Genomic DNA, 22,975 nt, shown 5'->3' with positions numbered 1-22,975 from the left:
GTTTCCTGTTTGTTGCCACACACACACACACACACACACACACACTGATAAATGTTTGCAACAGTGCACAGAGTTGCACTGTTGACAAATTCAACCATAAACCTCATTTAATTCCCTTTAAAGACATCATGGTATTTCAGCCTAGGCTAAATAAATCACTAGATCTAAAGCAGAAACTCAACTCCGCAGAACACAGACCACTTGAAGCATTACAATGTATTTTTTCATATGTGTTTTGCACGAACTTTATATTTTGGTAAAAGTGTCTGACCATACACCTATAAGGCTGAATTATTAAACAAACATTAAGACCTTAATTTGGTTGCACAGGATCTTAAAATTTAATTGTACTTTGGAAAGGAACATATTAATGACTTGTCTTCAGATGAATTCTGAAACAGATATTACTTTTTAAAATTATTTTTACATTTATTTATTTATTTGTTTGTTTTGCTGCAGACCACAACAACAAAACTAGCATGACCTCGTTTTTGATCACAATAGCAGTGTGTTTGCAATGCAACTATCCAACTGACTTCAAACTTTAGAAACAGCTTAGGTCTCCTCACTGCTCTTCATGCAACATAATGCTATGGAATGGCCCGCACCACAGCCAATCAGAAGAGGTATGGTTTCTCCCAGCGCAGGGATTGGCCGTGGTTCTGTGACATCACAAAGGGAACCATCTCCACACATTCCATGCTCGTTCCAGCCCCAAGAGAGCAGTCGACCACCTGAACAGAAAAGCACGAATCAGACACAACTGCACAACAAGCGGTTACACAGTGAGCTGACACAGGTAAAAAGGACACGAGTTGTTTTTTTGGACACAAAAAGAATAATCAGATGGAGTCAAAAAGACGGTCACACCTTCTTTGAATTCACAAGTCCTGTAATGAAGTGCATTTACAACTGACTAAATGGTCATAAAATACTACTCATCAGCCAAATAAAGACCCACAAAACATTATCCTTGTATCTACACCAAATATAAAATATCAAATATCAAGTATCAAAGATCCATACTGATATCTGAATATTTGGTCATTTACAATATAATTACACTGGTGCTTTTTTTTTTTTTTTTTACTGTGCTTGATTCTTTGCTTCAGAAGAAACAAAACAAACGGACAAAAAAGCCTAAAAAGTCCTTCAAAGAAACGTTTAAAAAAATCAGATGCTGAGACAGATTTAAAAAAAAACAGAAAAAAGAAGTCAACGAAAGTGAAGCACAGGGTTGATTAAAACAGAGTCAGAGACAAGTACTGTCACTTCAGGCAAGATCTCCAGTGTGAGTGTGTGTGTGTGTGTGTGTGTGTGTGTGTGTGTGTGTGTGTGTGTGTGTGTGTGTGTGGGGAGGGGGGGGGGGGGGTTGACTTCTTACGGGACAGAGAATATAAAGAAGCTGGATATCTGTGCTGGGACACAACATCCACACATAGATATTGAGAGAGTACTGGCACAGGGAGGGAGAACCCAGAGCAGAACTGACACGTCACGAAAATAAAAAGTTAAAGCAGATTTTGAGCCTTGGTAAGGGAATGTTAAATGGAGTCCTTATGAATATCTTAGGAGTGTGAGTTTGCAGCTGCACGGAAAGGCGTTTAGCTCATCTTCTCACACACACACACACACACACACACACAAACAGACACACAGACAGACACACAGACACGCAAGCCTGAGGTGAAACACTAAATATTCTAAGGGTGAGTCCAGTACAGTACGAATGGATTCAAATGCTTCTCCACATGTCCAGCTGGTGGGTGTGGTCAAGTCTGCATCACCGTGGAAACACGTGCCGTGGCAACACAGTTGCATAACAGGTCCCGTCGCCACAGCAACCGAAGTGCACTTGCCTTCTAAAGGGTAATTCGTTCCTCCAGATTCGCTCTTTTTCATCCCTTTCGTTTGCTTTGAGACGTTCGTTCTTCATTCTTTCCCTTTTTTTTTTTTTTTTTTTGTTTTGCTTGTTTTTCTTTTTGTTTTTTTGTTATCTGTGACCTCAATCTCTGTACATTTACAATCTAACCCTATTTTTTGGACACAGAACGACAAAGAACTCATTCATGACTTCTTCATCATTTTCTTAAATCTCTGACTAAAGACACAGAGCTATAAATGTAACCCTACATTAAATAACCGTGGAGGAACATGAGCGCCCAGCTCACTGTTCACCTCACAATGTGTCTGTCACACTGGAGTGAGTGCTTTATGCTGGGAACCCTGTAGTATTCATTCAGCAATAGTTTCCAAGTCTCTTCGCTCGCTGCTGTGCAGCACACTGTTGTTTCCATGGAGACGACTCCTATAGACCATGGCAACATATAGAGCAGCATACTAATCTGTAGAAGGATGAGCAATAAAACAAAGAGACAAGGACACTTTCCCTTTCTCCTCTTTCACTAACACACACACACACACACACACACACACACACACACACACACACACACTTTATTATTTGTGTGTAAGCACTGCACTAATTCAAGAATACAGTCAGAGTGCAAAACTCTCATTATTGCAGCAATACTTTATTGCTTACGGTGATCGGAGTGAAGATGATGAGATTGTTGTGGGGGTATCAGAGGAGTTTAAGGAAAGGGGTTAACCTGCATGGTATTTATGAATCACTGCGAGAATGTCTCCAGTGTAGACCGGCTTTCTGCACGACCTGTTACAGTGGCATAGATACCAGCTGAACTCCAGACAGACACAGAGAGAGAGAGAGAGAGAGAGAGAGAGAAAGAGTCAAAAAAGAAGGATCTGAAAGAGACACTCAGAGAAATACTGTTATAATGTCACAGCCTTAAATTTCCATCCCATAAAACAACTACCACAACCCATCAACTCTGCCTGTACCTTTAGAGTCTAAACACAATCAAGAAAAAAACTGTGCCCCTGCTCTCTCAAATAATTGTGATTAAACTGATTGGATTCTCTTCTCTTGGTCTCCTTTACTTTTCTGCGACCTGCATTTCAAGTGTCTTGACTGCAAAAATGCAGAAATATTTCAGTCGGAGCACCGTGAAAATCCACAGGACAAGCTTGATACGGACCCAACGTTTTAAGCGGCTTACGAGTCAGTGCAGTGAGGACGGGAACGTAAGACGAGTCGGTGCAGTGAGGAGGGGAACATAAGACGAGTCGGTGCAGTGAGGACAGGAACGTAAGATGAGTCGGTGCAGTGAGGACGCTGTGTGTAAGACGAGTCGGTGCAGTGAGGACAGGAACGTAAGATGAGACGGTGCAGTGAGGAGGGGAACATAAGACGAGTCGGTGCAGTGAGGACAGGAACGTAAGATGAGTCGGTGCAGTGAGGACGCTGTGTGTAAGACGAGCCGGTGCAGTGAGGACACTGTGTGTAAGACGAGTCGGTGCAGTGAGGACGCTGTGTGTAAGACGAGTCGGTGCAGTGAGGACGCTGTGTGTAAGACGAGTCAGTGCAGTGAGGAGGGGAACGTAAGACGAGTCGGTGCAGTGAGGATGCTGTGTGTAAGATGAGTCGGTGCAGTGAGGACAGGAACGTAAGACGAGTCGGTGCAGTGAGGACGCTGTGTGTAAGACGAGTCGGTGCAGTGAGGACGCTGTGTGTAAGACGAGCCGGTGCAGTGAGGACGCTGTGTGTAAGACGAGCCGGTGCAGTGAGGACGCTGTGTGTAAGACGAGCCGGTGCAGTGAGGACGCTGTGTGTAAGACGAGTCGGTGCAGTGAGGACGCTGTGTGTAAGACGAGTCGGTGCAGTGAGGACGCTGTGTGTAAGACAAGCTGGTGCACTGAGGACGCTGTGTGTAAGACGAGTCGGTGCAGTGAGGACGCTGTGTGTAAGACAAGCTGGTGCAGTGAGGACGCTGTGTGTAAGACGAGTCGGTGCAGTGAGGACGCTGTGTGTAAGACGAGTCGGTGCAGTGAGGACGGGAACGTAAGACGAGTCAGTGCAGTGAGGAGGGGAACGTAAGATGAGTCGGTGCAGTGAGGACGCTGTGTGTAAGACGAGTCGGTGCAGTGAGGATGCTGTGTGTAAGATGAGTCGGTGCAGTGAGGACGCTGTGTGTAAGATGAGTCAGTGCAGTGAGGAGGGGAACGTAAGACAAGTCGGTGCAGTGAGGACGCTGTGTGTAAGACGAGCCGGTGCAGTGAGGAGGGGAACGTAAGACGAGTCGGTGCAGTGAGGACGCTGTGTGTAAGACGAGTCGGTGCAGTGAGGACGCTGTGTGTAAGACGAGCCGGTGCAGTGAGGAGGGGAACGTAAGACGAGTCGGTGCAGTGAGGACGCTGTGTGTAAGACGAGTCGGTGCAGTGAGGACGGGAACGTAAGACGAGTCGGTGCAGTGAGGACCCTGTGTGTAAGACGAGTCGGTGCAGTGAGGACGCTGTGTGTAAGACGAGTCGGTGCAGTGAGGACGGGAACGTAAGACGAGTCGGTGCAGTGAGGACGCTGTGTGTAAGACGAGTCGGTGCAGTGAGGACGCTGTGTGTAAGACGAGCCGGTGCAGTGAGGACGCTGTGTGTAAGACGAGTCGGTGCAGTGAGGACGCTGTGTGTAAGACGAGTCGGTGCAGTGAGGACACTGTGTGTAAGACAAGCTGGTGCAGTGAGGACGCTGTGTGTAAGACACGTTGGTGCAGTGAGGAGGGGAACGTAAGACGAGTCGGTGCAGTGAGGACGCTGTGTGTAAGACGAGCCGGTGCAGTGAGGAGGGGAACGTAAGACGAGTCGGTGCAGTGAGGACGCTGTGTGTAAGACGAGCCGGTGCAGTGAGGAGGGGAACGTAAGACGAGTCGGTGCAGTGAGGACGCTGTGTGTAAGACGAGTCGGTGCAGTGAGGACACTGTGTGTAAGATGAGCCGGTGCAGTGAGGAGGGGAACGTAAGACGAGTCGGTGCAGTGAGGACGCTGTGTGTAAGACGAGTCGGTGCAGTGAGGACGCTGTGTGTAAGACGAGTCGGTGCAGTGAGGACGCTGTGTGTAAGACGAGTCGGTGCAGTGAGGACGCTGTGTGTAAGACGAGCCGGTGCAGTGAGGAGGGGAACGTAAGACGAGTCGGTGCAGTGAGGACGCTGTGTGTAAGACGAGTCGGTGCAGTGAGGACACTGTGTGTAAGACAAGCTGGTGCAGTGAGGACGCTGTGTGTAAGACGAGCCAGTGCAGTGAGGACGCTGTGTGTAAGACGAGTCGGTGCAGTGAGGAGGGGAACGTAAGACGAGTCGGTGCAGTGAGGACGCTGTGTGTAAGACAAGTCGGTGCAGTGAGGACGCTGTGTGTAAGACGAGTCGGTGCAGTGAGGACGCTGTGTGTAAGATGAGTCGGTGCAGTGAGGACGCTGTGTGTAAGACGAGTCGGTGCAGTGAGGACACTGTGTGTAAGACGAGTCGGTGCAGTGAGGACACTGTGTGTAAGAAAAGCCAGTGCAGTGAAGACGGGAACGTAAGACGAGCCGGTGCAGTGAGGACGCTGTGTGTGCTCCGCAGCTCTGCCAGGTCTGGTGTGTGACAGATGTCTGGTTCTATAGACACTACAGGTGGTATAAAGGAGAGAGAGGGGTATGGCCTTGTCGATGAAGACTCTGCTGTCTGCAGGATTTCAGACAGAATGACCTCAGAGGTAATGTTTGAATCCCTAAATGAAAAATGGCATCTCAATGACTTACATTAATAAAAACAACACACGGAGGCATGTAAGTATAAGAGATACTGTTTTATTTGATAGAAAGAATGGCTTGTGTATGTATGTGTATATATATATATATATATATACACACACACACACACACACACACACACACACACACACACACACACATATATATATATATATATATATATATATATATATAATGTTATAATGGCCACACAAGGAACTATCTAGGTTTCTGAAGTGTGAAAATATATTTTAAAACTCGTTATTTACACATTAACACATCCGTAAAAAGGAATAGAGCCAGAGACACAGGAAAAGCTGTGGTTTCACATCGTGTCAGATCTCATAACAACACTGTAATAACACCATATCAAAATGGCATGGGTTTTTTGATTTCCCCCTTTTAGATTCAAGTTCTCACTCTGCTTCCTCAGGCTTCAGCTTGGCCCACATCCTGTCCCAGAATGCACTGCGCTGGTCTGGATCGCGAGGCCAGTCCAGGTAGGTTCTGGTCCTCATCAGCCTAGCCAATCTGTGGTGGGCCAACAGAAGGTGAGGAGGGATCTTCTCCAGAAAAACCAGGATCAGGATGTCTCTGTGCTCCACCTGTAGCCTGCAAGTGGCCAGCTTCAACTCCAGGGAGCACCAGTTGCTGCGGAGGTAGCGGTGACTGACCTGGCACAGGGTGTGGCGACTGTGGTACAGGCCGTCCGTGATGTTCTCCACGATGTCTTTCCCTGGCTGGAAGTCCCTGTCGTGCAGACAAAGGCATAAGTGCGAAGGGCCTCGCCGCTCCAGGTTGGGCAGGAGCTCCTCCACAATCCAGTTTTCTCGTCTTTCCCGCTATAAGACACAAAAGCGTCGTAGCGGTACTTCCGCTTTTCTTTCCTCCGCGTGGTCTCATGTCGCCAGCCGCGGATAATGTAGGCTAGTAGAGCGGGGGTACATACGGCCCGGTAAAGTGGTGGAATGACGCCGCTAAGATGAGGAGGAACATGGCCAAAAACATGGACAAAAAGAGCAAAAACCCCACGTTGAAGGGGCAGTCCTCCTCGGCAAACCTCGAAAAATTTGCCATGCTGATACCGTTGGCTGACAGGCACTGTAACTCATCTGAACGAGGAAAAAATGCAGCAACCTCGACTTTTTTTTCGTCTTTCGCCCACTTGACAATCCACGTATTGTCACAACTACAAAAAAGCTGAAGTTTAGTCAAAGATAAAATCCGGAGGCTGGACAGATTTTCGGCAAAGCTGTAAAATAGAGTCACGGGACCTGTGAGCTGAAGCGAAAACGTTTTCAGAGATTTCAGGTCTTTGGTCAAGGACCCATCCAAATTTAAAAGTCTGCAGTTGAACAGGTCCAGCAGCTGAAGTTTGGTAAGGTTGTGGAACATGACAGCAATATTTGGCTGTCTGGATAGGTCAACATTCTGAAGTTTTAATATCCTTAGATGAATAAGCTGATTGATAACTGATAAATCTCCAATGTTCTCAGACCAGTCTGAACGAAACTCAAAGGTCTCCACAGATCTGATATATTTTCCAGCAAATTCTGATCCACCGAGGAAGTATCTAGAGGCTGTTACGAGTTTGATGACAGAATTTAAGAATGTTCCGTTGCAGTCCTCGATGGTCACTCCCTTGCCTACAAGCCACATGGTTAATCGTGATTTTAAAGAGCTGTTCCTTCCGATACTCACATGCAACGGTTTGCCACCTGTGTTTATATGGAGATATTTCAGTAGACAAAGTCTGTTATCAAACATTTCCGTTAAATTCAATCTGACCACAGGTTCAGAGACCGGTGAATTCAAATATTCAAAAAATAATTCCCGAAGATTAAACAAGTATTTGAACGCTCCAGAATCCACATACTTCAGAGGGTTCTGTTGGAGATTGAGACTGCTAAGGCTATTTAAACCAGTAAAAGTACGCTCACTAATAACCGAGATCCTGTTTTGTGACTACTAATGTACTCAACTGGCCTAATCCATAAAAAGCATCCTCCTCAATAAAAGAGATTCCACTCTGTTCCACATGCAGCACAGTCAAACTGACAAAACAAAGAAACTGTCGAGAAAATTCTAGGCACTAAGTTATGTATCAAACAAAGCTCTGACAACCATAGCATGTCTTGTGAGTGAGGCACACAGAGGCTGGTCAAGTTCGTTATATGTCGAAAAACAGAAAGGTTCCTGAGATTATGAATAAAACTGATGTCCAGGGGCACCAGTTCCTCTGAGAGCTCACTGCTAGTTCTTAGTAAGACGGCTCTGAGTCCTGTGCAGTTGTCAGTAAATCTGCTTTTTTCATTTATCTTTCCGTACTTCAGATTTATTTCTTGGGTTGAATATACTGCGACAATTCAACATATTTCTTCTAAATCAAGTTCTGTCAGATCTAAATGATAAAAACGATCTATTTTCTTAATGCCAGAGTGGGATATGTTTGTTAGCCAGAAGTAAACCACTGTATAGGCTCAACCTGGACAAATATGGAGCATAAGAGTTTGATCCCTGATCAACATTTTTAATTTGCACTGAATTCTAAATCAACAGTTACGTTTTCAAAAGAAGCAGGTTCACTGTCAGACACGTTCAGCAAAGAGCAGTCAGGATAGGTAAGCGTCTGTATCTCTGACATATATATATATATATATATATATATATATATATATACGTTGAAGCGAGTTGAAATCTGTAAGTCTGCATATTACCTCAGCCATGTCTGTGTCACATGGTGTCTTAAAAAACAGGTTACTCAACTTTGACATCCCCGTGAAAACGTCGGCCGACATTTCTGAGAACCTGTAAAATTCTAAGCTCAAAAACGCCAGGTTGGGCAGGTGGTTAAAAACCTCCAGCTTGAGCGCAGCCTCACAACAAGGGAAACTGTCGTATTCGTGACTCAAGCCCCTCAAGTTCGATTAATCCCCGGAAAGCACCTGGATGGATCTCTGAGTAACACCCACGGATGACCAGGAACACCAGACTGTGCAAGTGTGAGAAGGAACCGCTGACAATGGCAGGAGGAACACTGCCGACCACAGAACCGGAGGAGATGCAGACGTTCTCCACGTGAGACGGGAGGTCCTTGAGATCCTCCTTCACGTCCACGACCTCCTGACAGACATGACACTTGCGCACCAGCCAGCAGTCCACCCTGAAGGTCCACAGTACCAGCCAAACGAGTCCGGACCACAGATCCATCCTCTAACTGAGAGGCACTGCCTCACAGTTATCACGGCGTTATCGGAATCTCTTTTCCTACGGATTGTTCTAAAAAGTCTGTCTGAACCAGCGACTTGGCTTGTAGATACGGTGTTAAAGTTCAGAGTGTCAGCCTTAAACACTGAGAGAGGTAGTGGGTAAATCTGTCACCTTTACTGTGCGAGTGAGTCATAGCCTGAGTGTGACTCTGATAGGCTAGAATAAGAATGTGGGTCGCATGCAGACCCAAGCAGCACCCCTCATGTGCTCTGAACATCTGAAGGCAAATTATCACTCCATGGGGATTAAAATCACCCTTTCAGTCACTGTGTGTGGCAAACTGGTCATTGTTGGCATCACCAGTGTAATGACTGAAAAAAGTGGAAAGTGTTACCACCAAAACAATTTCAATTTCTTCATTCTCTCAACTTTTGCTGCTACTACTGCCACTAATACTATTACTACAAGAAAATAATAATAGTAATAATTGTGCTTTAATTGATTCTGATTTATAAGGAAGCACTGCTTACCAAGATATAGTAATGTAACATAAACTCAAACCAACAGAGAGACATCGTTTCTTCGTATGTCACGTTAAACACTTCCCAGATATCGCAGGGAAGCACAGGGTTTCTCATATATTATATATATATCGTATATTACATGTTATATGTTGTATATTATATATTACACATTATAAATATCTCATCAGGGTTGTCCCTGCAACTCCCATCTCACTGACGACTACAGACTGTAAGACATGACATTTTATTGTAGAGAGATGACTAACCTAGTCCTCATTACCAGTGTCTCCATAATACTAACAGGCGTGATACTGGTAACAGTCTTTATGTAGTAGGCAGCGCAAAAACCAGTAACACTCACGTGCAGTCTTAAAACAAAACAAAAGTTTATAAAAACCTCTCTCTCTACACAACTGCAAAGAACACAAGCAATCATTATATGACACATATTGTAAGAGCAAATAATATTATACAAAAAGACTTGATAAGGATTCACATTCTCAATTATCCAAATTAAATTACCTATTTTAAGAATAAAAGAAATCATTAATGAGTGATTGATTACATGATTCCATCCAAGTACAGCCAGATGATGTTTACATTACATCACATTGCTCTTTATTCATTTTGCAGACACTTTTATCCAAAGCCACTTCCAACACAGGCAGAATAATAAACAAACCCCAAAAAAACAAGCAAATAGCCACTGAGGAGCTGACTGTTGCAAAAGTGCCTCCTCTCAGTTCATTATCTGGTTAGATACATACGCGGGTCAGTTAAAGGGAAATGACAGAGGGAGTGACACGTGGGTCAAAGACACACAGTGATAATAAGCTGTCACGTGCAGAGTGTCACTATTAAGTGCCATATTAATCCACATGGTAAAAAGAGCCAGTGCTCACGGGCCAGCACAGACAGGGGCGTGGTGTAGTTCAAATCACACAGTCATGGTAGCAGGTAGGGGTCGAGTATAGAAGCCTGACTGGGTAAGTGGCTCGTGGAGGTGAGGGTTTCCCGGGAAAAAATATATAAATGTTAAAAATAAGTCTATCTATGTTTACACGGAAAGAAGAACAGAGACTGAACTCTCCAGTAACACAGTCACACCTTCACGCTCTCGCTTCCTCACCATTCCCAAAGTGTCTCACTTAATCTTTATTTATCCGCGGTTCACGTCGGAGAACCCCAACACGGTCAACTACCAACCCCAATGTCAGTCAACCTCAACACTCTCTCAGTTAAAACAGGACTGAGACAGACAGACAGACAGCATTATCTGTTTCTCCACACTCCTCACCGATTGCCACAGAGGCTTCTGAAGCAAGCACAACCTAAGAAAATATTAACGGTTGAATATTAACTGTTGAATAATTATCACTGACCGTCGTTTGAAAAACACATGGATTTTGACGGATCAGAACCGAGAGAACTGGGGCGACCTCACCTGTGTGGTGAGAAGGAAAAGCTTTGGCCGAAAGTCTCTCCCTCTTCCCGAAAAACTTCAGTTTGTTTATTCACGGCGGGTAAAAGTGGGTAAATATTTCATTACGCGTGGTGCGGGTGTGGACAGACAATTAACTACACATGAGACAAAGCAGGGCTTGAAAAACGGAATTCTTCCATCGATTTTTTTTTTTTTTTAACATTTCAAAAACATTGTCCATTCTTCCAAACTGACAGTGATAGTTTGACACTAAAAGATATCAGGGGACAGAATTCATTCAAAGAGCTCTTTAAAAGTTACACAAGGGCGGTCCAGTTAATTGCTTCCATTGAAGATACTCATCTGTACTATGGGCCACAGTCTCCAGTTAGAAGTTTCTCATTACTGTAATCCGAACATAAAATCGTCAAAGGAATCCAGAGAGCAGTTTAAAGTCACAGATTAGTGTTAATAGGTCCAGTTAGCCATTTGTGATATCTCCTAATAGCCACGGGACGTTTCTCAGTTAATCCCTCAAAAGAGAGAGAGAGAGAGAGAGAGAAGAAAAAATCATTTTTCTCAGTTTCTCTCTTTCTTTACCAGAGGCTCTCTCTCTCAGTGTCACTATAGATACAGCCAATAGGAATAAACCGTGCTCTGAGTTAACTGAAGGCAAACAGGAGCATGTGAGATCCACTGCCATGGCAACAGCGAAGGTATCGTTCTGTCCGAAACCAGAGCAGTACCTCCCTCTCCTTTTCTTCCTTGGCCGTTCCGAACGCAGCAGGTCCATTTCACCTGCTCTGTGTCGGCTCCTTTTCCCACGGGCTCAGTCTGTTTCACTGGGTCTGGTCATTTGGCCTCCATAACATATTCAACAGTTTCATATCTTATAATGTCCACTTCAACACACCTGCAGTCTTTTCTTCATATCACGCCACATACGGTTCCTTTCAGCTCAGTTTCAGTCCTATATCTCCAGATTGTCAAATCATGTTTTGCTTTGTAATCGTTTGTTTTTTCAACCCCCATTAATGATTATTAACAATCAGATAATTAATAATCAGATCTTCAGGTAAACCTTCATGTGGTCTAACTGTGAGGCCATAAGCCCTCACTCGCACAGTATATGAGCAGTATACAGTCTTGTTTACTGACTCCAATCAAGATGTGAAGCGGCCACTTCTCTGCATGCAGGGCTTTCAAGGTTGTTTAGAAACACTGGCTAAAAGATTCACCTGAACCTACAGACAGCACAAACACACATACACGCAGGGGGCAGCAACCAAGAGATGGAACAGAGGGACCTTGAGATCTTTCAGATGGAAACCATGGAAACCAGAACATGTCTTTCATAAGATTCAAACTTTCATGCACTCAAACTAACAAAAACATATATGGTATACACACACGCACGCACACACACACACACACACACACACACACACAGAGCATTAAGCCATCACTAAAGTAAAGGGACTTACCCACAATAGCTAGGTTGTGCTCAGATCCACATGAAATCTGCAAAGGCAATGAGACAATACAATGAGAAAACAATTACCATCAAACCATTTCCAGGAGGGATTCTGCTGCATGTAGTGAACGATTCATCTAAACAAGCCCACTGCATGCCACTGCGTGCCCACTGCATGCCTTATACAGACAAAAACACGCACACACACACACACACACACACAAACACACAAACAGACACACACACACACACAGACACACACAGACACACACACACACACACATACACAAACACACAAACAGACACACAGACACACACACAAACACACACACACACACACACACACACACACACACACACACACACACACACAGACACACAATCACACACAGAGCTCCTCAGTTCTTGTTTTAAGCAGTAAAACAAACAGGCATCAGTAGGGGTTTGTCATGTATCGGTCTGTGTGATGGAGGTGAGGAGGACTGCAGGGTGGCCAGGCGTCTCTGGGTAGACTTTAAAGACTCCCTGAGCCACGCGCACACAGCAGGAATGACAGAGCAAAACCGGAGATTGATGCTGGATTCCCGACGATGACAGGAGACGGGGAGAAAAGCAGCCCGTGCGGAGCTCCAGGGAAGCAAACCAAAGCGACGCCAGCTGCTTATGTATCACAGCTGGATTTCAGAGCCTTTGTCCGACGACAGCCGCCCAGAGCCGAGATCAGGCCTGCGTTTGGCTTCTGCTTCAGGTCCAGCCCAGGGCAAAGGTGCCTACTTTTAGGATTAAAATGAATCTTTGCAATAGTAGCCTCTAGAGAGAGGTCACTGACGGTACATGCAGCACACTGTCAGTATGATGAAGTCCAGTTTCCTCAGGATCACTGGCCAACATAAGGGGATAAGGTTAGGGGTCACAGAGAGGACCCTGCTTCATAAACTTAAAAATAATTGCGTAGTCTCCTGGTCTCGTCCAGTAATACCGTTCAAACAATTCACCGAACTGGCGAAAGAAAAACGGACAGCACTCTGTTGAGACTGGCTGTACTAATCCATTCATATAAGTACTAATCCATTCATATAAGAGTTACTGTAGTGTAAGAGCATCAACAACAATGTGTGTGTGTGTGTGTGTGTGTGTGTGTGTGTCTGTGTGTGTGTGTGTGTGTGTGTGTGTCTGTGTCTGTGTGTATGTCTCTCTCTTGTATATGTCAAATCTCTTATACACATACCTTACACGGAACCGTGTGGGAGTCAAAGAGATGAACATTTGTCCTGAACATGTCGGGTTCTCTCTCTCTCCCCGTCCTAACACCCCCTCACAAAGCAGAGTAAAGAGCCAGAGAAAAAAAAAGCCCCTCCACCCCCTTCCCCCTCCGCCCAACTTTCAGATTATGGGGCAAGCAGCTGTCCTATACAGTCATGACAATTTTACAAAAGGACGTCCACACTGGTCTAGCCTTCAACATGGGTAAACCTCAAACTGCTTCAAACACCACATGGAAATGCAAAAATGAAAGAAAAAAACAGAAAAAGGAAGAAAAAAAGAAGAAAAACGACAGGAGAGCGGTTGGCTCCACTCGCATCCGTGACCACTGCAGACGCTTGGAGTCTGATATACTGCAGGTAATATACAGGGGGCAGCTTCATCTGTGCTGAGGGGAGGTGGTGGTGTTTTAGTGTGTGCAGTGATGATGTATGTTTATGTATCTTTTAAGCACAGCTAAGGAGAACAGGACATTCTACATTCTACATTCCATTATGATGTCAGACAACTTCAATCAGACATTCTACTGGCTACATTGTATCACTCATTTATGGCATTATCTTTCTTCATTCAGTTCTCCTTTGGGAACGCAGACGCAGTAGCTTAGCGCAGCTTAGAGGTATCTTTTAAGAGAAAGGGTTGGATCAAACTTGACGATTTCAGTTAATGTACACTAAGGTTTTGAGATGAGACTGTTAGATTTGATTTTTTTTTTTTTTCCTACTGCTGCTCTGTGCTGCGTGAGTCCTCTTTGCAAGCGGTTGCCGGCAGGCAGACAAACGGATCAGGAGCCTGTATGTTTGTCTGGTACGTAAGTGCATCTCCCGTATGTGTCCCCTGCTCTAGCGTGTCCTTGCGGAGAACGCAGTCACAAAACCCATCATTATAACAGCAGAGGTAATGGACAGGAGGAGGCCAGGGGGGTCAGACGTCACGCCTCCCATTTTACTGTAGCTGCACAGGGCCCTCCTCCTCGGCTAACCTTAAGGTCACCTTTAAACGTGCCCGTGCGGATGAGGTGACCTAATTCCAGCGTCCACCTTGTGCGTGACTGAAAACACATCAGACGGCTCTTTATTTATGGGTTCTGTCAGCTACGCAGACCGTGCTGAAATGAAACCTTTATGGATGTTGCGTGCTTGGCTGGTTAAGCAAACACAATACGGGCTTGTTAGTCTGAGTGTGTACTTATGATATTTTGAGAATTTTTTGTCTACCTGTGTGTACCAGTGTTTGCAAAGCTTTCTGTTTGTGTTTGAGATTTTGATTTGACTCCGTGTGTGTGTGTGTGTGTGTGTGTGTGTGCGCGCGCGCACGTGTGCATGTTCGAGAGCACAATCTCCTTCCAAGCACATAAGTCAATTCCAGAATACAGTAGTCCTTTAACAGGTCACAATACACAAACTACTACTGTCAGTAAATGACCTCTGCTTTCAATCATTCATTAATATCAACAGACTCCCTCTCTCCCTCCCTCCCTCCCTCACCAGCTGATGACTCATCTGCCACTGAGACCACAGACTCGACTGAGCTTTCCCACAATGCCTCTCGGCGCAGGCGGGTGAGTGGTTCTCCGAGCAGGCCTCAGAACACAGAGGAAAACCCTGCACCTGCTCCTAACATGACACTGCTCCATCTCACCAACAGCTCAATCAAACCAAAGCAATGGAGGCATTTTATACAAGCACATTTCTAATCACCAGATAACCATCGCCAGGCAGAAAGGTCTCCAGGACCGGCCCTGGGAAATGCAGGAACATTTTGAAAAGATTTTCAGGGTGTTTTAATGGTCTTGGTCTACATATCTGTGTGCCGACCCAAGTGTGTCCTCTTCAGAAAGTCTGTTTTTCGTTTGGCCTGCGTCTTGATTATTCCTGATTATCTGGAAGCGCCGCACAGTAACGACTCCATTACCAACCACTTTTTGGGCCTGTGAGTAGTTCACACAAAAAAGGCGCGGCCCGATACCCCTGGGGTGGTTCCTAAATCTGGGTCTTACAGTTTGAGCAGCAGCTGTAGCGCATTAACAGACTGAGGCCAGGGGTTGATGGGAAACCAGTACACTCCGGACTGAGTATTAGGGCAAGGGTCACGGTCAAGGTCGCAGGTCATAAATGATTAGGCGCCTTGGCAGCTGCACGGTGTTGCTGGTTTTCAAACCGCACTCTCCCTCCAAGCAGAGTATATCAGCTCATCACGCTCCACAGCGTAGAGAGCAAAAAGGTGCGTAACCAGCCTCACACATACCAGGGGAAGGAGGCAAAGACCAGGTGAGACCAGGCGAGGCCATGGTAACACACGAGGTTGTCGGACGGCTGGGCGTTCTAAATCGGGACGATAATGTGGTGAAAACAAATAACGCTTTTAAAGGGCAGCGTGAAAGGGCGCTCTTTAACAAGCGTTATACACGTCGAACGGCGTTTTGACTCCACATCGCCGACGGCAAAGTCACATTCGCATCGCCAGTCAGAGGGGAACAAAAAGAAACAAGAGAATTGAGAGACGCCTTCTCGAACCAAAAAAAAAAAAAGCTAAACCGATTCCTCAGCGTGTCTTTCTTCATCTCCAGAGAGCAGTGTATATTACAGAGTATTGTTTACGCCGTCGCTTCATCAACTCATAAAAAGGCACGGAGCGGACTGAGCCGTGGGGACATTGTAGGATCAGCAGCTTTGAAGGATAAATATGATAAGTTGTGAGTTTGGCTGGCGAAAGCAAAGAGGCATCGTGGACAGAGTCGCAGGAGGATAACTGTCTGTCCATATGAGCGGACCAGAGATACTCAGTCACAGTGACTGTGTTTAGACAGAAACTATCTCCATCTTAACTGCTGGAGAAACAGGGAGACATCAATGCAAAATGGCATTCATGCTTTCTCTCTCTCTCTCTCTCTCTTTTACACACACACACACACACACAGTCATACAGACAGTGCCTTTCACACAAAGACACTCCAGCAGACAGCTTCTTTAGGTCACCTTGCTTTGATAAGGCTCCCTATGACCTAATGTTAGAGTAAGTATTCACTTCAAGCAGAACCAGAAAAGACAAAGAATTTTTACCGACATTTCTCTCTCTCTCTCTGTTACTACATACACACATTCCAGGGTTAGTAATGACCTTCAGGCCCTGTGAAGGCACTGTCTCCAGGCAGGATGGGAAAGTCTGTGCCACTCATCTACACTGTCTTATCGCCCCCTGCTGGTGCTCATGTATCACTTCACTTTTAACACAATTTATCTCCGGCCCACCTGTTTCACCACAGAGCTGCTCCTCAGCAGACAAGTCCCACAGCATGAGAAATACTCTGATCACATCTATTCTGATCAGTCAGGACCTGGATCTGCATTTTAGTGCCTCTGCCATGCAGCTGGGCAGGGTCTGAAAACTGTCAGTCAAGCTGATAACAAATCAGTTGTATATTTTAAGAGAATCAAGCTAATATGCGTCTTTGGAACTACACTGAAATCACTGAAATAAATTACAAACGTTTCAAAACGAAAAGAAACTGAGATTTCTCATGGACAAGAATCTTTGCCAACTTAACAAATCCAATTTTTTGCCTAAAAGTTTTTATGTTGGATCTGCCATTGGGAAATTTGAAGATTTCATAACATCTGATGTAAAAGCACTACATACAGCTGTGGCGAATGTCTCTGTGGAGCAGGACACATTCACATCACCTTGACAGCAAAGAAGTGTGTGTAAAATTGTTGTGGTCTTAATCTAGAAACAACTTGGTGTAGACTGAATAGTCTTTCTGCCTCTTACTTAAAAGATTGTTTTTTTATATCCGTGGACCAAGGTGAAACTCTTACCTTTGTCGCTCCGCAAAGACTCTTGACCTCAGTGGGGACGCAGGCCAATGAACTCTCAGATGGGGAGTCAGCTGACGCATGTTCAGCACTCCCATTGGCTGACACAGTCCTGCCCAGCTGTCCGTAATTAGCTCTTCCCCACGTGAAGACCCTCCCACGCTCTGACAGACAGACACAGTAATGTACAAACATTAAGACACAGCAATGAAGTAATGATCAGAAGCACTGACACAGTGGGTTTGGTCAACATTCCACTGATACATTTAATAATAAAATACGTCTTTGGCCAAAATAAATACGCTTTAAGTAGCGGCGCATTGCAAAAGCTCTGTGTTTTCACCGTTAAGGCTAGTCTTAGCTTTAACTACTGCTTGCAGGTACGAGCGCGTGTGTAAAAAGAGAGAGACGGAGAGAGAGAGACATTTTCCTGTCGGTTTTCTTTCTCACCTGTCTGTGCGATGAGGTGTGTCCAACCGCTGTGAACATTGGTGATTTTTTCTCCGTCGAGCAGTGCGCGATCTAAAGCCACAGGCAGAGGCAGAAACGGCTCGGGGTTCGAAAGCTGACCGTGTTTGTTACTGCCCCAGACAATAACCTCTCCTTCACCTGCAACTCAACAAATACGGCACCATCACCGACAAAAACGCATCTACAAACAGGCTCGAGAAGACCTCACGGTTTTGAGAATACGACACCAAGAATAGCCAATAGTTATAAAGGCGGGTCTGAGTTAAGAGTTCTGGTCCAATGAGTGAGCAGTAATATCCCTTATGTCCAGCCCCCTAAACAAACTGTAATAAGGTCAGAGGGTCATCCAAAGCTCCAGCTGAAGGACAGAGTTCCTGCAAAATGCTGATCTTAACATGACAGAAAGTTTTGTCCAGCTGAAATGACTGGCAGTGGGTTTAAAGCACGGCTTGTCACTCACCTGTGAGACACACACAGTGGGCGGAGCCTGCTGCCACTCTCTGTGGATTCACCTGTTCCAGCCCTGGAGTAATCAACCAGGATGAATATGAGCACAACCGTTTATCATACAGGAAAATCGTTAAAACACGCCACAGTGTGGACACACACACACACACACACACACACTCACACAAAGGCCTAAATCAGAGAGCATGACTAAAATATGACCACACTGGGGATGAACGTGACTGTGTTCACCTCCCGTGTCAGTGTGTGTGTTTTGTTAATGTGTCTGAGAATGTGACACAGTGCACTGACAGACTGTGTGTGACTCAGTGGGAATAAGTGTGTGACGGTGAGTGGGTGTGTAAGAGTAATTTTATACGTCACACTGATGTGATTTGAGACACTGATTTAGTCTTTTTTTGATTGATGTGCTTTAATTGCCTGTCTTTTTCCTCTTTTTTTAAAAGCCTTAAACACTTATATCAGTACAGCATCCTGAGATAACACTGCTGTGAATTTGTGCTGCACAAATTAAGTAATTTATTATTTTATGTATTGCCTGTGCATGAGCGTGTGTAAGTATGTGTGTATATGCGTGTGTGTGTGTGTGTGTGTAATGGGCATATGAGTGTGTGTGTGTGTGGGGGGGGGGGGGGGGGGGGGGTGTATGTGTGTGTGAGCGTGTGTGTGCATACATGTGTGTGCGTATGTGTGTTTGTGTGTGTGTTTGTGTGTGTGTGCATGTGTGTGTGTGTGTGTGTGTGTGCGTCTACCTGGGATGAGACACGGCTCTTTGGAGGTGAGGTGAGGAGGGACAGGCTGTGGACTCAGCGCTCGCTTGGCCTGACTCGAGAGACCAGTACCCCACTGATACACACCACCCGCATCTGCGTTCAACACAGACACACACACACACACACACACACACGTAAGCACACACACGCACACACATACACACACACACACCCCGACTTATGGTGACAATGGCAAAACATTGTGAGTGATTAAGACTACTGAACACATGTCGCTGAAAAAGAGAGAGAGTGAGAGAAGAGAAAGAGAGAGTGAGAGGAGAGAGTGAGAGAAGAGACAGAGAGAGTGAGAGAAGAGAGAGTGAGAGGAGAGAAAGAGAGAGTGAGAGAAGAGAAAGAGAGAATGAGAGGAGAGAGTGAGAGAAGAGAGAGAAATGAAGTGAGACAGAGAAGGCTGGTGTATTTACCAGATACTGCGAGGGAGTGTCTGAGTCCTGCTGCTACACTGATGACTGGCTCTGTCAGAGACTGCACAGAAAGTCAGAACAATACAGAGAAAGAACATGAGAGTCCCGCAGAGTTGAATCAGTTCATCTGAACTCAAAGTTTAGTGGGAGAAATGTTTCATCACTCATCTAAGTGCAAGTATCCTCAACCTTATAAATAGCACAACAAGTGTGTGTGTGTGTGTGTGTGAGTGAGAGAAGGAGAGAGGGAGAGTGGTAGAGAGAGAGAGAGAGAGATCATGAAACACGCTGATAAGTCTAAATTACTTTCCAGGAAATTTTATACTAAATATCTCCAACACAAAACACAGAGCCATGATTCAGTATCAAAGGGGACTACTTGAAACATTTTAGAAATGAGCAGAGAACAATGTACAAAATACAAATAAACACATATAACTGACATGGCACTAGGAATGCACGCCTAAAGAGACAGCACATACTGACTCTCTTTGATATCAGACACAGACTCACTTTGATATCAGACACAGACTCACTGATATCAGACACAAGACTCACTTTGATATCAGACACAGACTCACTGATATCAGACACAGAATCACTGATATCAGACACAAGACTCACTTTGATATCAGACACAGACTCACTGACATCAGACACAGAATCACTGATATCAGATACAAGACTCACTTTGATATCAGACACAGACTCACTTTAATATCACACACAGACTCACTTTGATGTGTGTAGGTTCAGTAGAGTGTTTTAAAGTCTGGGAGATGCCGAGTTGTCCAAAAGCATTGGATCCACATGCGAAAACCTGCCCACCATCTGTGATACACACAAAATCTCTGTTGATCACTGAGTTCGGGTTCGACGATTGGCTGCCCTCTGTATGTTACAGGCATGCACTGAACGTCTCATCCCAGATATAGCCTACCTGTGAGGATGAGAGAGAAGTCCCACCCACAACACACGTGTTGGATAGCCCTCTGACTGGGCAGAGGACATAGCTGAAAATTCGTGACCTCTGAGGTATGACCAAGGCCCAACTGCCCTTTATGATTCTGTCCACATACCAGCAACTCTCCCGACTCTGTTCAGGAGACATGAAAACGACTGTCACTTACACCAGACTTCCAGAGGGTGGAACCCTTCCGCCATTTCAACCACAACAATAGTATTTCTCGGGCACAAGCTGTCTGTTCACTCAGCAACACGCGAGAAAACTTATTTAATCGATTTAAGATAGAATTGTCTTAAGTATACCTTTAAAAACAAAATGGAAAACATGGAATTATCATGTGTTTGTTACACTCGGTGAAGAGAAGTTGAACTCACCGGTAATAAGGGCCGTGTGCCCGCCGCCCCCGGTGACATACCGGACTTTATCTCTCTGCAGGGCGCCCTCTGCCTCCCGTGGCTCGGAGAGGTCTTCGGAATGACCCTGTCCTAACTGTCCGTAACTGTTCGCACCCTGACACACATGATTATGCGAAGAGAGGGACAAGGGTTGTGATTTTTCGCTGACTTCACAGGTGTAACTGGTCCAGCATTGTAACTTGTGCAGCTACACTTGTGTTGTACTCTGTCTTCTCTAACGGTGTCTGCGAGGCAAATATAGTTTTCTCACACTATATCATGAAGTTGTCGCTCAAATGCGAATTATAATGTATTACGAAATTAATCATTGTGTGAGACTGCAGCTACGCATAAGGTAAACATGAACATTAACGTCGTTTAGCTGTTAACAAATGTCCTCCAAACCACCAGCGGGCAAAATAAGAGTTCGGGCTCCTGTAATCTATAATCCTATAAAACAAACCTATTGTCTATGTCGAAAATGTTTTTAAATTGTTGTGACTTACCCACGTGTACAACTTGCATTTTAACAACAAAGTTGTTTCCATTACATGAAGAAGGCGCTGATAAATGACGACATTACGGAATGAGAATGACGTTTAGGGTCAAGAGTCTACGCCATTTTCAGTGTGGCAAGTAGAACATAGACGCACAGACATGTTTGATTATACGGGCCAGTTTTAAGTTATTAAATAAGAACTTTATGCGTTTAGTTATATGAAGTTATCTACTGAAGGTATTTTTGAACCAAAACTCTAATTTTGAGTTTATTGGCGTTCAAAGACCATCATGCTGTAAGTGGACTGAAGAATACACAAACCTAAAACTCATGCCCCGAGATCAGAAAGCAGGAGAAGTCGACAGAACCTCGAGGACAGTTCCTCTGTACTCCAGCTATCTTAATGTACCATGCCTCTAAGCAAACAGGTCATTGGTCATTGAAGTATGCTTATTTATGATTGTGAAATACCTGGATAACATGCTTCACCGGATCACACACACACATACACAAACATACATACACACACACACACACACACACACACAATCTTTGTACCACCTATATTGCAGACAATCATTGGAATAATCTTAGGATTTCTTCACAGTAAAAAAATAATGAAATTGGTTTTATTATCATAAGCACACATAGTTCTAATTACATTTAATAGTACATAAATATTTAGCACAATGAGGATCTTAAAAGGTGATGTTAACTCATTTTACTTGAGAAAATTACCATCCAAGTTCTTCACAAGCTAACCATCTAGAAGCTGGACAATTCTAGCAACATTCATCCGTAAAAATACTCTCACATATTGAATGTGTATTTACATATTGAATTTATATCCATATATCGAATATATATTTATATTGTACTTTTTCTTTATGAGTCCCAGCTGAAATCCCTGTATGCTGAACACATTGAAAACATGACTTTCTAAACAAGGAGCAAAGGGTTTAACAGTTAAGAGAGAGCATGATTGTAAAATGCATACACACAGAGGATTTTGACTGGTTTAAGCCTCACAAAACAGACAAAAACAACATATACTTCTGTCTTTCCCCCTACTATTGTTCACAAAGGGAAAAGGCAAGCTGGTTAACATGAAGTAAAGGTTTTTCTGCCAGACAAAAGGGATAAATCTGAAGGAATGTTGAAATAGAGAACATAAAAATGTTCATTTTTAAGGTGCATCATAATGTAAGTTTCACTTAAATGGCTTGAACACAAAAGCAAAACTAAAACCATTATGCATTATTCTAATGAAAGCACACAGAGTTTGCTTAGATTCATTTTTGCGAAATACAATGCTTCTTTATGACTGTATTATGATCGCAAATGCTGAGAAAGGATTCAGTTTTAACCAATGCTTGCATAAATACAGAAGAGCAAAAAAAAAAAAAAAAGTAATTCATTAAACAAAAGAATGTGAGGGGCAAAGTTAGTTACTGGAGGAATCCAATAACATGACAGAGTGGATGTAATTTGACTGTTTGATGGTTTGGTGTGAGATAAAAGTAATGGAAAATGAAGTAGAGAATTAAGAAACATAATCAAAGCCAGGGGACTGTCTTCCATGCGTAATGTAGTACACGTATGGAAAATGAAGTGAATACAACTTAGT

The 22,975-nt window shown here is 44.5% G+C and overlaps 1 protein-coding gene across 1 annotated transcript; it reads right to left on the bottom strand.

Annotated features, from left to right (window-relative positions):
* Positions 1–542: 542 nt before the first annotated feature.
* sergef (secretion regulating guanine nucleotide exchange factor) lies at positions 543–21,397 on the bottom strand. Its single transcript, XM_030790534.1, has 11 exons — positions 21,356–21,397; positions 20,829–20,964; positions 20,428–20,583; positions 20,224–20,318; positions 19,488–19,548; positions 19,042–19,155; positions 18,282–18,344; positions 17,801–17,959; positions 17,354–17,514; positions 12,283–12,319; positions 543–734 (listed from the first exon to the last, which is right to left on the bottom strand). Exons 1-11 carry the CDS (start codon positions 21,395–21,397, stop codon positions 556–558), a joined length of 1,203 nt encoding a protein of 400 aa, XP_030646394.1. The 3' UTR covers positions 543–555.
* Between the last annotated feature and the right edge of the window lie 1,578 nt (positions 21,398–22,975).

The sequence above is a fragment of the Chanos chanos genome, chromosome 13 (genome assembly GCF_902362185.1).
Source record: "Chanos chanos chromosome 13, fChaCha1.1, whole genome shotgun sequence".
NCBI classification, from domain to species: Eukaryota; Metazoa; Chordata; class Actinopteri; order Gonorynchiformes; family Chanidae; genus Chanos; species Chanos chanos.
This window is presented reverse-complemented; position numbering and strand designations above follow the sequence as displayed.